The sequence below is a fragment of the Dipodomys merriami genome, unplaced genomic scaffold (genome assembly GCF_024711535.1).
Source record: "Dipodomys merriami isolate MVZ:Mamm:240054 unplaced genomic scaffold, mDipMer1.0.p SCAF_6, whole genome shotgun sequence".
In the NCBI taxonomy this organism is placed as follows: Eukaryota; Metazoa; Chordata; class Mammalia; order Rodentia; family Heteromyidae; genus Dipodomys; species Dipodomys merriami.
In genome coordinates, this window is record NW_027206179.1 from 67,024,274 (window position 1) to 67,041,910 (window position 17,637).

The 17,637-nt window shown below is 38.2% G+C and overlaps 1 protein-coding gene across 2 annotated transcripts in view; it reads right to left on the reverse strand.

The window, feature by feature from the left end:
- Wasf3 (WASP family member 3) overlaps window positions 1-17,637 on the reverse strand; it is a 120,508-nt gene that overhangs the window by 21,222 nt on the left and 81,649 nt on the right. For both annotated transcript variants that reach the window (XM_070003079.1, XM_070003080.1), the window contains exon 4: window positions 2,212-2,346. In XM_070003079.1, the coding sequence (XP_069859180.1) occupies window positions 2,212-2,346 (135 nt within the window). The remainder of the gene's footprint in view (window positions 1-2,211; window positions 2,347-17,637) is intronic.

Genomic DNA, 17,637 nt, shown 5'->3' on the forward strand with positions numbered 1-17,637 from the left:
TGGAATAAGCACGTAGTTTTTTAGTTCATTTGAAACCACATTTAAATGGCTTGTCTATACGTTTTCCTTCGTAAGAGTTTTCTCTATAAAATGATTAGCTTTTCTTCCACTGTAATAGTTTTAATTTTTTTGACAGTATTGAAATTTGACCTAAGGACCTCATGCTTGCTTGGTAGGTACTCTCTCGCGTAAGCTATGCCCCCAGTCCATTTTGCTCTTGCTATTTTCCCAACAGGATCTTGGTTTTTACCTGAGCTGACCCAGACCAAGATTTTCCTATGTATGCTTCCCATGTAGCTAGGATGACAGGTACCTATCACTGTGTCCATACTTTTATTGGCTGAGATTTTTGCCTCAAATTGCGATCCTCCTGATCTCAGCCTTCCTAGTAGCTAGCATTATATATATGAGCCACTATGTTAGCCTTACCAGAATAATCATTTAATTCAATCTAATAGTAGAGCATCATTCTTTATTTAAATAGGGCTTCTCAGACACTGCACAGCAATATAACAGACATGTAGATGCACAGAAATGGGTATACTGGTGGGGGCGAGGGAGAAAACCTAATTCAACAATACCAATTTAAGTATAATATCCTATGGAAAGTACTTGTGCAAAAATTAAGTAAATATAAATAACATTAAGCTTTATGTCAAATTAACAGTGCAGTAAGGAAAGAAAACAGCTTTTTAACATACGTATAAGTATTAAAATTAAGTAGCTTGATCTATGAAACAAATCTACACTAAAGAGTCATGTAGTCAGGCCTCCATATTCTTTCTTGCAGTTACACAGCATTTGCATTGTTAACTCATTTGGTTTTTACATAATCTTCCTGAGGTAGGTAAACTGGTTCTACTAGCCTGAATCAATGTTGCTAAGTGAGATTTTTAAGGTCTTCCAGAAAAGAAGACCAAAAATCAGCACAGATTTCCTAGCTTTCAGGTAAGAGTCTCTTCTAAACATCCAGGCCAAGGAAAGCTATAAGGTAAAATCTTAATTGGAAAGGGATTTTAAAGCTATGATGTGGAGAGTAAAATTTGATCATCTTTAATCTGGAGATTAACTCCATCAGTGTAAATTTTATCATAAGCATTCCAATTTCAAAAGATGAGAAAAAAACCTAAGGTGAATATTAAACAAAAATCACTTATGATGCCAATTTTAAAAGTAAAGAATTACCTTTAAATGTTAAGAATTCTTTATGTGAATGAATGGTGCAGCTGTTAAAATTTTTATTTAACAATAAATTCTAAACATTCTGATTAAAAAGCACATTTTAACTTCCTATTTATTGCTACAAAACACCATACAAATATTTATAATGAATATTAACACTAATACTTTCTCAAAGTAAATATAAAGTGGAAATTTTGAGGGGAGATTTTTTTCCAGTCTAATTTCAGTCTTTCATTGAAAAGATACTGAAAACAAATTTTTAAAATTCAGAATTGTTGAAGGTTTAAATTATGTTGAATCTGCCCTACTTTCAGAAATATCATAAAATAATTACCACTTAATTCATACATGTTATCCGTTATTAATTACATCATTCACAGGCCTCTGCCCCAGTATAACTTCACTCTGCAGCAGGATGGACCTGTGACCCTCTCTGTTAGTTCTTTTAAATCTTTGAGTGGTTCTGTGACTTTTACATAAGAAAGTTTTTTGTTTTTCTCTTGAGCACTGGAGGGGTTTGAACTCAGGGATTCATGCTCACTCAGCTTATTTGCTTGACTGGTGTTGTATCACTTAAGCCACACTTCTATTTCTGCCTCTTTGCTGGTTAATTGGAGAAATGAGCCTTACAGATTTGCTTGCCTAGGCTGGCTCCATACTGCAACTCTCAGATCTCAGCTTCCTGCATAGCTAAGATTATAGTTATAAGCTCAAAAGTATTTTAAAAACAACTATCAGTAGCCTCCATTAGGACTTCTAATTCTAAATGCATTCAGAGAAGCCTTTAAAACCAATATTACATCTGCAATTTTTTTAAACAAGACCATGGAGTATGAGGTAGACAAGATATGAATCTTTTCATCACTAATTAACTCAATGTTGTGAGGTTTTTCCCTCACCATTCTTTCAGGAAAAGACAAGATAATGTCAGTACACTACCCTAAGGAAGAAGCAGTAATTACACTGCAATTAATTACTACTGCCTTGTCGACATCACATCTAGCTCACTGCTTTCATGCAATTACCTACCCTCTTCCACTGTGGAGTCCAGCTGGGTGACTTTGACAGCAAGGCGATCAATTCTGTCTTGAAGAGAATTTGCTCTGATGTAGAAGTTGTTAGCCTCATTAAACAACTCACCAAATATGTCCTCAGCATGTTTGCCTGTAGATGAGAAAAAGGGAAAAAGCTATCTGCTAAGGAGCTGCTGAGGTGGCCTTAGCCAGTCACACCAGCAGTCTTCACTGTCAACCCATGGGGGTCTCTCTCCGACAAATGAATGGAAAAAAGAAAGTGTCACGGTCCAAGACCACTGCCATTTCAAAATGGCCCCGATAGTAGACTCCTTGCTGCTGAATGAACTGTCTTACCAAGTGCAATTTCTTCAGAGGAAAAAAAGTAAGTTCTTAGTTTCTACCTTTCAAGTATGAATGCAATTTCAGGGATTAAACTTGTTTTTTATTCAAGATTAGTCAGCACGTTGGCTTTTGAATTTAAGACTTTACCTCCTTACCTCAGTCGGAAATATTTGACATTTTCCATTGCGTCTGACCTTCCAATGACATGAAGTTCTTCTAATGACTATCTGGAAATTGGATCCATGGTGCTGACTAGTACTCACTAACGATCAATACTTTTGAGTTTGAATTAAATTTTTCTGTCAGACTCACTTAGACATTCTTCTGAGGGCTAGATATAACTCCCATAGTCCTAAAAATATATTCAACACTTCTGATAATATGCTGAATTTTCAAACCCCAACACCATTCTTTTATTCATTCAACAAATATTTAATAACTGCCTACTCTGAGTACGCAAGGACTTGGTTGAGAGCGAGACTTACTGCTTTTTATTTTCATTTCCTATTGATTTATTGCTCAAGCGAGAAAAGTTCACTCAAGTTTAATGCTCATATGACTTAGTGGTGAGCTGCAGCTTACACCAGCTCTTATGTGCTCTCATGGTTGCTTACAGTACTTGCTTCTGGAATCCATTAGTCTGTGAACTCTATGCTAGCAGGAATCACACCGTATCTGTTCAGTGCTGCAGGCCCAGCCCTACAACTATCTTCCAACCCCAGATGATTAAACTGAGTATCAGAAAGGTAATCTGTGTAATTCTTCTAGCTGGTAAGTGGCAGAATAGAGGAAAGAAAAACTCGTTTTTCTAATTTTTAGTTCTCTACTTTTATCATATGCTTCACCAACCTTCCCTTAGCACAAAACACAGAGCACTATTCTAATTCCTCAAAATTACCATAGGATCTAGCAATTTCACATGTGAGTATGTAGCTAAAAGAGAAAACTGGATTTAAATACTTTCAAAGAAGTACTGTTTATGACAGCTATGAGGCAAAAGCAATCCACCTATCAAAAGATGAGTGAATAAACAAATGCAACAAGAAATTCTGACATGTGCAACATGTGTGCCACAGAACATTATATTATATAAACAAGACAATCACTAAAATACCAACATGTCTTCATTGAGAGGAGCTACCTACAGTAGTCAAATTCATATAAAAAGCAGGACAGTGATTTGTAGGAACTGGAGGAAGAAAGGAATGAGGAGCCGTTTAATCGGTGACAGAGTTTCACTTTTGTGGGATAGTTGGAGATCAACATATTTAACACTACTGGACTGCACACCTAAAAATGGTTAAGATGGTAAATTTTGTGTTGCATTTTACCAAAACTAAACTTAAAATTTGAAAAGCTTGAGAAGAATATATAAAACTTAAGTACCTGTCATCTTTACCCTTCATGATGATAGTCTATTTCTCCCTTTCCTTGAAGGAGAGTTTCCCTCCCTAGTCACTTGTCTTTCTGTGTTTTGAGAGTGGCTATCCCAGTGGAAATTAGATGGTGAGAAGAATTTCATTTATTCTTAAATGGCTGAAATTAGATCAGACTTGTAAGAAAGGAAAAGTAGGCAAAGCACTTACTTAGGTTTTGGTCTGCCAGGGAGTGTATAGTCAGGGAATCAAGTGATTGACAGAGGAATACACAATAGCTTGCACAAAAAACCTTAGAAGGGTGTGAGAGTAAAAGGACATAAGACCTTCAACAGGATGCTGAGAGGTTTACCACCCTGTCCAAGTCCCTGTCCTCATTCTTCTTCACCGCTCCAGCCATGGTTTTGTTCTATCACTCTCTGAAAGGGTCCGCTCAGCTTGAAAGACTCCCTCCTGCTTGTGAAGGTCAGCACTAGGGCTTCATGCACTCAGGCCTCAGGCTTCCTTGTCCTCAGGGCAGGCCTGCCCACTGGCCATCCCCGTACCTGCTCTCACCTCTCGGCTACCCCTGCTGCTTCCTTTCTTGCCTAGATCCAGCGCTTCTTTGCAGCAGCCCGGGGTCAAGGTCTAAGGCTTTTCTTTTATTTCACTGAAGTTTGTTTTTTATTGCTTGAGAAAAAAAAAAGAAACCAGCAAACCTACTTCTACTTCTAAGTCCAAAGTTTCAATATTCTCAAGAACTGTGTTTTTAAGAACTACTGACAAAAAAATAGGTATGTGTGTTAACTGATCAACCTCTTCGCTTTCCTGTCAATTTTCTCTTGGGCATCCCACCCAGTCCACTTGCTTCAAATCCTACCTAGATGGTTGCCTCATTTCTATTTCAGACAGATTCTCTTCTATTTCAGACAAACACATAACTCCACATCATCTGAACAACTCAAACTTCCAGGCCAGAAACAGAATTCCTCAACCCCGCTCCTTCCCATTTCATGCCCACTCTTCTCATCACCTCCTCTTCTTGAAAAGTGCCAACTCCATTTTTTCTGTTACTAACACAACCTTAGCAGCCACCCTTGTTCTTTCCTACCCCATGTTGGCCTCCAGAAATTCCCTAACTGCCAGAGAATTGGTCAGACAAATTCTACTTGAACACCTGCCCCCTCAATTCATTCTCCAGAACATAGCACAACACAGCCACCTTGTCAAAACTCAAATGAGGTTACTGGCTCTCCTCTGCATTCTTAAGTCCCTTCCATTCAGAATGAAAGCCAAAGGGCATGTAACAGGTCCAGGTGCTGCTCCATGTTCTGGCCTCCTCTTCTGTAACCCTGTTCTTCACACATCTCAGCATCCATACGATAGCATTCTCAGAGCACAGTAACTACAGTTAAAAACAACCCTATACTCTCTGCTAGATGCCATAGAAGCACAAATAAATAGTGTGTCTCCTACCACTGATGCCTAACTCTTTCATTTTCAAGTATGTCAAGCTGAGAGGTATGTCATCAAATTGCCAAACATAAAACATGGAGATTTTCAACCATATGTAAAAGTGAAGATTTACTGGAAACAATCAAGTTGTCATATGTGAATCCTTTTTTAGACCTAAGGGTAGCACCTAGATCCTGGTTGGTCAAGGTTTAGGTCTTTCATTCTCCACTAAAAGAAATCAGTTTCCTTTGAAAATGGACAAACTCTAGGGTTAAGGATAGAAAAATACAAGATGAGTCTAGAATATATTGTGTTAGCTCAAGATTAGACAAGACATGCTAAAAGAGACCCAAGCCCTAGGCAGAAAGGGTTGTACTGGCCAAATTTGGGAAAATGTGAGCATCAAAACAGAAGTATTAACTGGGCTTGGTGACTCATACCCATAATCCTAGATATCTGAATAGCAGTAATGAGAGAACTGTAGTTTGGGGCTAGTTTTGGCAAAAAGTTTGTCAGACAAATAAAAACTGGGTGTAGGGTAGGTGACTATCATCCTGGCTAAGTGGAAAGCATAAATAAAAGGATTAAGAGCCAGGCTATCCCAGTCATAAATGTGAGGCCTTATTTGAAAAATAACTAAAGCAAAAAAGCTGGCACTATGGATCAAGTAGTAGGGCACCTGCCTAGCAAGGAGAAGGCCAAGTTCAAATCCCAATACCACCAAACAAGCAAATTAACAACACAACACAAATAATTGAGTTAATGACTGGATTATAATCTATAAAATTAAAAGAATTCTACCCGTCCATGTTGATATGAATAAATAAGAGAAAGAAATAAATGCATTTAAAATGAAGAAAGTCGATAAATAAAATGTTAAAATAATTTATGAAATGACCTTAAACCACTATTCTGTGCCACCCACAGCAAGAAGCACCAGCAAATACTGAGACTCTGGTTTGTTGACATTAATTTCCTGGGAGAAAACTTCACATTAGAAAAAACTACTCAACCACCTGGAGGAAGCAACAGCATCTGCTACGGGCAATACCAAAAGTCACATTTCACAAAGGAAATGGTTGATTCCCTGTAGAATGTGTAAGGTCACAGGAGGCAAAGGAAGACTAAGGAACTACTTCACATGAAAGCAGGACAGTCTCTGCAAACATAAATGTAGTACATATCTAAGAAACTACGGTAAACGTTTATGGAAATCCTTTGTATTATTTTTGAACATTTTGTTAAGTCTGAAATCATTTAAAAATAGAGTCAATAAAGGAAATGGTTGTATTTTTCATTAGGTATAGTTGCTACTGAATTCCACTTAACAAGTTATAATTAGTGGGCTGTAAAGTTTTTTTTCTTTCTTTTCTAAAGCTTTATTTTCTCCAATCTGAAAGCAATTTATAAGTATAGAAACATAGAAAGGTGTTAGGCAAAAGTGGCCAAGATCCAATAAAAGCCATCAACTATTAACATTCCAATGATAAAAGTAATACAAGCACATGGCAGAAAGTTTGGAAAACCCAAAAAATAAAAATGTTATCCACAGTGAACTTTTTTGCAATGCAAAGCATTTTTAGAGAACTAATTGATTCTCAAGCATAGTCAGCTGTGTGTCGAGTACTCTTCAAGTGGACAGTGAGGCACTATGAGTGGCTTGAAGAAACAGCAGTGAATACAGCCAGTCTCATGAGGGGCACGAGGGAAACACAATAAGCGAATAGGAACTATGTCAGAAGAAACCAAGGGCTGTGTAGACAATAAAGCAGCAGGATACTAGAGAATTATCAGAAGTGAGGGGTGCTCATACGGTCGCCAAAAACCTCTCTGGTAAAGTGTATGAACTGACTGTAAGGAGACCTCCATGTCAATATATCTTGGGGCAGAATCATCCAGGCTGAACACAGAAATTGTTTGCGGGGGGGGCAATATTTGGAAACCCAGTGAGTAAGCACAGAGAAACATGACTTACCCTTTTGGAAAGTGGGAACAGGGACAAGACTCCAAGTCTCCTGTTGAGCAGGTGACAGGCCTTAAGACTAGAATTGTGGTAGTGGTAGAATAATCAAGTGTATATATTAGACATAGATTGTGAAGATAACTAACCTCATTTACTCATTTACTATTGGACTGGATGTCAGAGAAAGAGGAGACAAACCAAAAATAACTGAAGAACAAAGTTGTCAGTTGGTAAGACAGACCTGGGGAAGAGGGAAGGAGAGGAAAGAAAGAAATTCAGTTTTAGATGCCTATTAAAAGCCCAAGTGAAGATATTGAATAGACAACTGTATATATGAACTTGAAGTCTAGATGTGAGGTCAGAACCAAACGTATAAATTGAAGAGTCCAATCCAAGGGCTCACTGAGGGAATGAGAACAAGCAGAGAAGAGTTCTAATTACTAAGCTCTGGAGCACTCTAACACAGAGAGCCTGGGAAGGAGACTAAGAAAGAAAGAATCACTTTTGAAGCAGGAGAAACACCAAAATGAGGTGATCCAGAGCCAGGTAAAGATAATAGGTCCATGGAGAGGAAGTTACTAGTAAGTCAGATGCTTAATGAGATCAAGTAACAAGGGACTGAACACAGAGCATTAGCAACCTGGAAGTCACTGGTAATACTGACAAGCATGGTTTCAAAAGAGTAGATAGAACAAAACTGTAATGGGGACAAGGGATAACAAGGGAGGTAGAGGCAGTGGAAATAAAAATAGTTATCAGAGGAAACCTGCTGCGCAGGGTAACAAGAAATGTGAGTGGCGGGAGAGTTTGATCTGTGAGGTAGAGAGACTTGGGAGCTTGCTCTATGTTGTGTCTGATGGTGAAAATGTTGGGGGTGGGGCCAAGATGATACGGTGAGAAGGCAAACTGTGGTCCTGGAGTGGGCCCAGGACATGGGATGCAGGGTGTGGGTGAAGGAGACAGTCTGGATAGGAGTGTGATAAAGGGTGGTAAGGGGGACGCAGAGGAACAGAGGTGTAATGCGGGATTCATCAGTCAGAAAGGAATGTCAATATTTCCTCTGATGGTGTTTATTTTACTAATCAAATAAGCAGCTGAGTCAAGGCAGAAGTATGAGGTGAAAAGAGAAGATAACTACTTAGGAACTCTAAGTGCAAAAACTAATTAACATAGAAATTATAGCACTGCTGAGCAACAATAAGGGCTCACCTGAGGAAGGTGCTTTTAATTTTGAACCTTTTTTTTTTAATTGGTCAATTGTGGGGCCTGAACTCTGGGCCTGGGCGCTGTCCCTCAGCTCTTCAGCTCAAGGCTAACACCCTACCACCTGAGCCACAGCGCCACTTCTGGCTTTTTTCTGCTTACGTGGTGCTGAGGAATGGAACCCAGGGCCTCATGCATGCGAGGCAAGCACTCTACCACTGAGCCACCTTCCCAGCCCCACTTTCTTCTTTTCTAATGTAAGTGGTTAAACCTACAAATTTCTCTCTAATCACGTCTTTACCTAAAATCCCACAAATATACTAGTATTGTGTGTTAACATTCTGAAACAGTTACTGATTTCCCTTTTGAATTCTTTTTTTGAGCCAAGGAATATTTAAAAATAGTACTTGATTTTTTTCAATATTTGAGAATCATTTAAACCTTGATCCCCAGATCTTAGCTTCAAACCTTGATCCCCAGATCTTAGCCTCCTGAGTAGCTAGGATTACAGGTGTGAGCCACCAGCACCTGGCCCCCATAATTGTCTTTAAATCTTGGACTTAGTCTTAAATGAATGTATCTTGGTTTGTGTTATTTAGTCTAATAATCTCTTTTAAGGCAGTGTCTTAACGTTTCTGTTTAAAGATTACTAAAAATCATAATGAATATCTTAATCATTATCTACTTTCAAGTAATAAAATACTTCATAAACAATATAAACAACAATATAAGTCAATTTACCCCGTTGGGCCCTCATACCTCTTAATATCATTTATTTTATTGTCAAATAGGTTATAAACTCAAAAATAAACTTAAATAGTAGTCTTTTATACAAAGAGACTTTTTGCTTTCATTTTCAGAGGCTTATTTCATTAAGGATAAAATTTGGTCTCTACTGTTTTGGGGGCAAATCCAGTAATCATTCTACAATTTTCCTTTCCTATATGTAATCTACATGTTTTCTCTTACATTTTTAAAAAATCTTTCTCCTTTTTGTGCAGTTTTACAATTTTTGTAACATGTACAACATGAGATTTGCTTATTTGTTAGTCAGTACTATAAAACCTCAACCATAATTTCTTCTGTTCGGTAGTTTCCTACCTTTGTTGGGAGCCTGGTTATAGGTGTTAGAACTAGTGATATTGCCCTGTATTTTGGATGTTCTAAAGTATCCAAATTAATTATATTTCCCTTATAGATCAGTTTGTAGAATTCTACTGAATTCCAAGCTCATTGGTCACTCTGTTCTGTCCCCTCTTCTGTGAGGCTCATCAACTGAATTCACATCATTGCTGGATTCAGCTGAATTCTTCCTCTTTTCTTTCTTTTTCTATGGCACAGTTATCCGGACTCAGGGCTTTGCACTTAAGCAGTAGTGCTCTATCATATGAGCCATGCCTCTCGCCCTGCTCTTTTGCTGATTCTTTTAGAGATGGAGCCTAATGAACTTTTCTGCCTGGACTGACTTTGACCTTGATCCACCAGATTTCTTCCTTTGAACCTCAATCCTCCAGATTTCTCCTTCCTGGTAGCAAGAATTACGAGCCTATGCAATTAGCACCTGGTTCTGAATTCTTCCTTTCTAATATTGTATTTTTCACTTCTAGCATTTTAAAAAAGTTTCCACGTTCCTGCTGACATTCTCATTTCTTCACACAAGTTGTTCACTTTTCCCACATCAAGACATTTTTTAATTTAGAATTTCTATCTGTTGCCAGAGCATGGAGGTTCATACCTGTGATCCCAGCAAATCGAAAGGCAGAGGTCAGAAAAGATTCCATTTTAGACCAGCCAGGCAAAAAGTTCCTAAGACCCCATCTCAACTACTAAATCTGGATGTAGTAGCACACACCTATCAACCAAATATATGGGAGGTATAAATATGAGAGTCATCATCCATATTAGCTTGGAAGGAAAAAAATGAGATTCTATTTGAAAGATAACTAAAGCAAAAAAGGGCTGGAGGTGTAGCTCACATCTAGCCTATCTAGCAAGTACAAAATCTTTAATTCAAACCCAGTACCACAAAAAAATCTACAGAAAATTTCCATCTTTCACATATTATCCATCTGTTCTTACATGCTTCCTATATTCATTAGGGCCCTTAGCATAGTAACTAGAATGATTCCAAATCTGACAATTCCACTATTCCTGCCATAAATAAATGTGGTTCTCATGCTTGCTGTATCTTTTCAAACCGTGTTTTCCCCCTCTGGGATGAGGAGAGGGGTGTACTGGTCCTTGGGCTTGAACTCAGAGCTTGGGCACTGTCCCTGAGCTTTTGTATGCAAGGCTAATGCTTAAGTCACAGCTTCACTTTTGGGGTTTTGGTGGTTACTGGAGACAAGAGTCTCAAAGACTTTCCTGCCCTGATTGGCTTCAAGCCACAATCCTCCTATGTCAATCCTTCTAAATAGCTAGGATTACAGTTGTGAGTCACCAGCACCTGACTATTTTTTAACCTTTGAATATGCCTTATAATTTTTTGTGTGAAAGTTAAACATAATATAACGGGTAGAAGAAACAGGGTACACAAGGCTACCATGGCATATTGGAAAGGTACCAGGCAGGCAAGCTGGGTATTTTCCTTCCTCCAGGGATGCTACAAGGTCTGGCAAATCTGAATTGTTGAAATAACTTCTTTACAAGGTGAGCATGTTAAGATGTTAAGAAGAGCAGAATGTTCTGGGCTTTTTTTTCCCTTCAAAACTGCTACTTGCGTTATTAAAAAGCAAATCATTCTTCACTGTGAGAACCAGGTAGGGCTCCTGGGAGAAAAACACACAGAAGTGTGGGACCCCCCCCCCCCCCCGCCATGACTGCTGCCCCGCCTCAAAACTTGTCACTACTGAGCCTCCAGCAAGTCACCAACTTCAGTTCAGGTCTTCCAGCCCTGGACCGGTTCACGGCATGGGTGAACCATGGGTCTCTGCTTAATGTCCTGCATCTGCCTCTCCAATTTTGGGCAACAAGTTGTCCTTTTACACCAGTTCTCTGACAGATCCAAGAAATCTGGTTTTTAGTTTGTTCAGCTTTTTTCTTCTATCAGTTGAAGTTACTTTCGTTTCTTTGGAGTAAGATCAGAAACTGGGAGTCCCTTCAATGTAATTTTTATAGCTATTTAAAAGCCTTCATCACTTAATTGCAAAAGTGGGTGCATCTGTGGCTCCTGCTCCTTTCTGCTGATTCCTTTTTCTCTTTGTTACGTCTTTTTTGGTCAGCCTCCCCCTTTTATGTGTATAACAGAATGAAGCCTACAGTAGTGAATGTTTACTCCCATAAAAAGGCATCCTTTAAGGAAGATTATTTTACTAGGCTAATAATCATAACCATATACATGATAATAAGAGTCGTTACGGTAAAAAGAAATTTTAATTTAAGCCTTTAACATTTTCCCCTCAAACTTTTTAGGTGGCTTCCTTTAATGACAGCACAAATCAAAACAATCTATAAAAAATCTACAAATCACTTAAACATTGCAATAAGCTCTGAAATTAATGAAGAATATGGACGATAAACCGGAGGTGTTAAGACTTATCACTGTGACAAAATATCTAAACAGAGCAAGGAGAACCGATTTATTTTGGTTTATGGTTTCAGTCCACCATGGCAGGGAAGGTGTTTTGGAGCTCATCTCATTGTGGACAGGAGAAAGAAGTAGAGAGATAGGGGAAGGGAGAGAGTGACAGAGGAAGAGAGGAAGAGAGGAAGGAAGGAAGGAAGGAAGGAAGGAAGGAAGGAAGGAAGGAAGGAAGGAAGGAAGGAAGGAAGGAAGGAAGGAAGGAAGGGAGGGAGGGAGGGAGGGAGGGAGGGAGGGAGGGAGAGAAGAAGGGAGGGAGGGAGGGAGGGAGGGAGGGAGGAGGAGGGAGGGGGAGAGGAGGAGGGAGGGAGAGGAAGAGGGGAGTAATAGGGAGGAGATAATGGAGGGGGAAGAAGATGGGAAGAGGAGAGGGGGGGAGGGAAGAGGGGAGGGGGAAAGAGAGATTTCTCCTTTTGCCCCTTTGTTTCCATCTAGGCCCCAGCCCATGGAGCCCCCCCCCCTTCTTCTTCTCAGAAAACTCCCTCACAGATTTACACACAGAGATGGCCTTTACTAATCTCTTAGGCACTTCTCAATCCCTTCAAGCTGTCAACCAATATTAACCATCACTGCAGAGAAGAACGGTGATAACCAACACTGAAAGTTCAAGTTTGCTGCCTCTCCAACGTGTGCTCTTACAAATTATGTGCAGTAAAAATCGTAATATAGGGGCTGGGACGGTGGCTCAGTGGTAGAGCGCTTGCCTTGCATTCATGAGGCCCTGGGTTTCATTTCTTAGCACCACATAAGCAGAAAAGGCCAGAAGTGGCCTTGTGGCTCAAGTGGTAGAGTGCTAGCCTTGAGCTGAAGAGCTGAGGGACAGCGCCCAGGCCCAGAGTTCAGGCCCCACAACAACTGACCAAAAAAAAAAAAAAAAAAAACTTAATAAATTGAGGGCTGGGAATGTGGCTTAGTGGTAGAGTGCTTGCATACTTGCATGCATGAAGCCCTGGGTTCAATTCCTCAGTACCAGATACACAGAAAAAGCTGGAAGTGGCCCTGTGGCTCAAGTGATAGAATGCTAGCCCTGAGCAAAGTAAGCTCAGGGACAGTGCACAGACCCTGAGTTCAAGCTCTACAACTGGCAAAATAATAATAATAATAATAATAATAATAATAATAATAATAATAATAATCTTGCTATATTGAAACCCACACAGGGAAGAAAGAAATAGAAAATAACCAAATAATTCTCTCTATAATGCTCTTATAGAAGCATTTCTGACTTTCAGTTCAATGTGGGTGGGGAGAATGCTTGGCTCTACTACAATCCTGCCTTGTGGGAGGTTAGGAAAGCTCTTGTTACCCTTGACTCTGGCTTTACTAATGAAAAACCTTTATTTTACACAGATTGTGCATTCCTAATCCAAACACTAGAAGTACTCCCATATTTGAAATTTTTGAGTGTCAGCATAATATAACATGTTAAGAATTCTGTACCTGACATGTGATGAGTCACAGAGAAGACACAAGTGCACTCAAAGTAGTGTATAAAAGTACTTTCATTGAGGGCCATCTGGGCTGATCCCATCCATACCTTGGCTATGGTGAATAGTGGCACAATAAAAATGGTTGTGCTGGTGGCCTTAGTGTAACCTGGTTTGAAAACTTTTGGGTAAATGCCCAGGAGTAGAATTACTGGATCACAGGGTAGTTTTAGGTTTATTCTTTGGGGAACCTCCACACTGCTTTCCAGAATGGTTTGAACAAGTTTATATTCCCACCGATAGTATATTAAAGGTTCCCATTTGGCCACATCCTTCCTAGTAGCTGTTTTATTTTTTTTATTTTTTAAATAAGTTTTTTTTATTGTGGAAATACTGTACAGAGGAGTTACAGTTACATGAGTAAGGTAATGAGTACATTAGTAGCTGTTTTCTTGATAATGGCATTTTAACTGGAGTGAGGTAGAATTGGCCAAGAAAATGTGGTATATATGCATAATTGAATTGTACTCATCCATTAAAAAGAATGATATTGGTACAATTTGCAAAGAAATGGGAAGACCTGGAAACATTATATTCAGTGAACAAAGGCCCAGAGAGAAAAAGGATCCATGTTTTCCTTATATGTAGAAGCTAGATTTAGCTTACATATAAGTGAATAGTTGGGTAGTATGCAAGTGCACATAGTATTAACTGAAATACAGTAGATTCAAGGGAGAGCTCAAATAGTGTAATTCCTTAGAAAGCCAAAATCAAAGTTCAGCAAAATAAAACACCAGGAAGGGTGTACTCAAAAGGGGTGGGGTGGGTTCAGGGGAAAAGGGTACACAAATGAAGAGGGGGAAATGAAGACAATAATCCCATGTATATCCTACAAAATTAAGTCGAGTAAGAAGAGAAGGAGTGAGTAGGGGAGGGATAGGTAATTATGTTGACATGGGTGACATTGATCAAGATATACTGTATTTATAAACTCCTTTGTATAATTACTTAAAGACAATCATAAAATAAATTACCCTCAGGTGATATGTACATGGTGATATGTACATGATATGTACATAAGTGACTTGCATGTTTAAACTTAGTATCATCCCCAAGCTACTGCATTATGTATAACTATTTCAAAATTTAAAAAAAAATCTGAAATCTAAAATATTTCTAGAAAGGCATTAGTGGTTCACTTCTGTAATCGTAGCTACTCAGGAGGCTGAGATCTGAGAAATGTAGTTCAAACTCAGCCAGGACAGGAAAGTCCATGAGACTCTTATCTCTAATTAACCACCTAAAAGACATAAGCGAAGCAGTGGCTCAAATGGTAGCACACTAGCCTTGAAAAAAAGCTCGGGGATAGTGTCCAGGCCTTGAATTCATACACCAATACTGGCACCAGAAATAAAAACTCTGGATCCCAAAACATTTTAGATAAGAAATATACAACCCATGGCTTCCTAAATGCATATTAGTTCTTACCTCTCTTCCCTGCTAAGTTTGAATCATTAAAAATTTTAACTTTTTGTTAAGACTCTTCTAGTTAACTTCTGTTCAGATACATATGCTATTTTATCTTAATATAAGCCTAGCCTTATATCTGCAGAAATATATTTATGAAGTATTTCCTTTACAGACTGTGTTTTATTGCCTTCTTTCTCCCCCCAAACCTCATTGGCTAAAATCATCCAAGAACTCTATTCAGTGCATGCCTTCAGAATATTTAAATATTTATTATGAATAGTACTGATTTATTATAATCAAGTAACAAAGCTCCAAATTTCATATCCATCTATATAAAGCAAGCCCAGAAGGAATAACTTTTCTGCCAATATGGCATTTTGTTTGACATGAGATATAATTTATACCTTGAGGAATATTAATAAAAACATTACTTTAAAATTCTTTAAAAAGCAGAAAGATTTTCTTTCTCATTAATATAGTTATGCCAAATATGGTAATTAATGGAAAACCAGATTTTGTAATGAGTAAGAAAAAGAGATATATTTTAAATTAATGGAGTCACAGAATTGGGGCCATTTGTGGAAATGTCTTTATTCACTAGGAGGAAGTGGTTCTTCAGATAGCCAAAGTGATCAAAGATGTATGTAACAATTGTGCGCAAGGATTTAGAATATTGCTGTCCTCAAATAAATAAATTGTATTTCCCCATCCTGGAAACCAAGAAAATTAAAGTTACAGTAGATCATTGTAATACTCTCCAGCTTTTAAAAAAAATGTGGCTTAGAGCTCAGTGTTGGTGCTTAAAGTAGCACTAGCTACTCAGAAGGTTGTTATCTGACGGAAGCCAGCCCAGATAGGAAAAGCCCTCTCCAAGCTACTGCATTATATATGCACACGTATTTCAAAAAAATTTTTAAAAATCTGAAATCTAAAGTATTTCTAGCAATGTATCAGTGGCTCACACCTGTAACTCTAGCTACTCAGGAGGCTGAGATCTGAGAAATGTAGTTCAAACTCAGCCAGGGGCAAGAAAGTCCATGAGACATTTAACCACCAAACTCTTATCTCCAATACTATTATGGTTCAAGTGGTAGAGCACTAGCACTGAGCAAAAGAAGCTCAGGAACAACACCCAGACCCTGAGGAATTCAAGCCTCACATACACAAAGAAAATACATAGTATGTATAGGTTCCAAAACTATTTTTACAGTGAACTATTTTTTATAAAGTTATTACGAGACATTATCAATAATTTTCTCTGATCAGTGGAATTTTGTACTTTTTTTCTTTTGTGTGTTTCTGTGCTAAAATTTCAACATCCTATTATTAGTACAATGAAATATACCAAAAACTTTTTGGAGGGAAGAACAGAGGAACCCACTACAGTTCTGATACTTAACTCTTTGAGATCCTGGAAGTATTTTTAAGGGTAAAGGAAGAAAAATATCATAAGAACAAAAACAAAAGTAGTAAAAAAAAAAAAAAAAGTCTTAAAAAGGACTATGCCATCCTTAGCACAAATGCTCTATGTTCTTATTTCCTTTTTCAGACAAATTATATTAAAATTACACTATAATACCAATAAGAATTTGAGAGCAAAAAAAAAGATACTGCAATTTTAACTGAGCAACTAGCTCACAGGAACAAGAGCACTCAGATTATTAATCAAGGAAAGTGATGAAAAGCACTCCTGATTTAATGTTAATTGCTGCATTAAACTGTCATTATCTGAAGAGAAAAAAAAATCAATTTATTCCCAAGCTGGAAACCAAGAAAAACACCATTAACCAAAACTGCTTTAGAAAATGGCTTTCCTATACCCTTATTCCTTTTATCTCTCAGAAGTTAGTAATACTAAAAAATATAAACCTGAAAATTCATGAAGACTTTTTGTTGGATAAATCTATAATTCTTTTTTTCTTTGGTTGTTGTTGTTGTTCTGTACTGCATGATCTTTTTTCTTTTTTTCTTTTTTTTCTTTTTTTTTGGGGGGGTCCGGTCGTGGGGCCTGAACTCTGGGCCTGGGCGCTGTCCCTCAGCTCTTCAGCTCAAGGCCAGCGCTCTACCACTTGAGCCACAGCACCACTTCCGGCTTTTTTCTTTTTGCTTATGTGGTGCTGAGGAATCGAACCCAGGGCCTCGAGCATGCAAGGCAAACACTCTACCACTGAGCCACCTTCCCAGCCCCTCTTTTTTCTTTTTTTAATATATATTTTTTATTGTAAAGATACTGTACAGAGGGGTTGCAGTTACATGAGTAAGGTAATGAGTATATTTCTTATCGAGCATTATTATCTCCTCCTTTGTTTTTCCCCTACCATCCCTTCCCTTCGCATGGTAAGACTAAGTTATAAATTTCTTCTTTCATTGCTACAACTATTCTTAATATCCATGATCAATATAGCTGGATTGAAAAGACTCCACTATTTTATAAAGCGTGACAAAAAATATAATGCTGCTGAGATTTCTGGCCTTTGAGTCAAGTAAGATGTCAAATTTGGATGTAACAGCAATGTGGCAATAGTTAAAAAAAACATGGTTTTCCCTAAAACTGTGTAGGGTTATAGGGGCTTTCAAGGCCTACTTGGAATATAAGACCAAATTCTTGCCTTGCTGTTGCTGTTAGTCATTTAAATTCTCATGA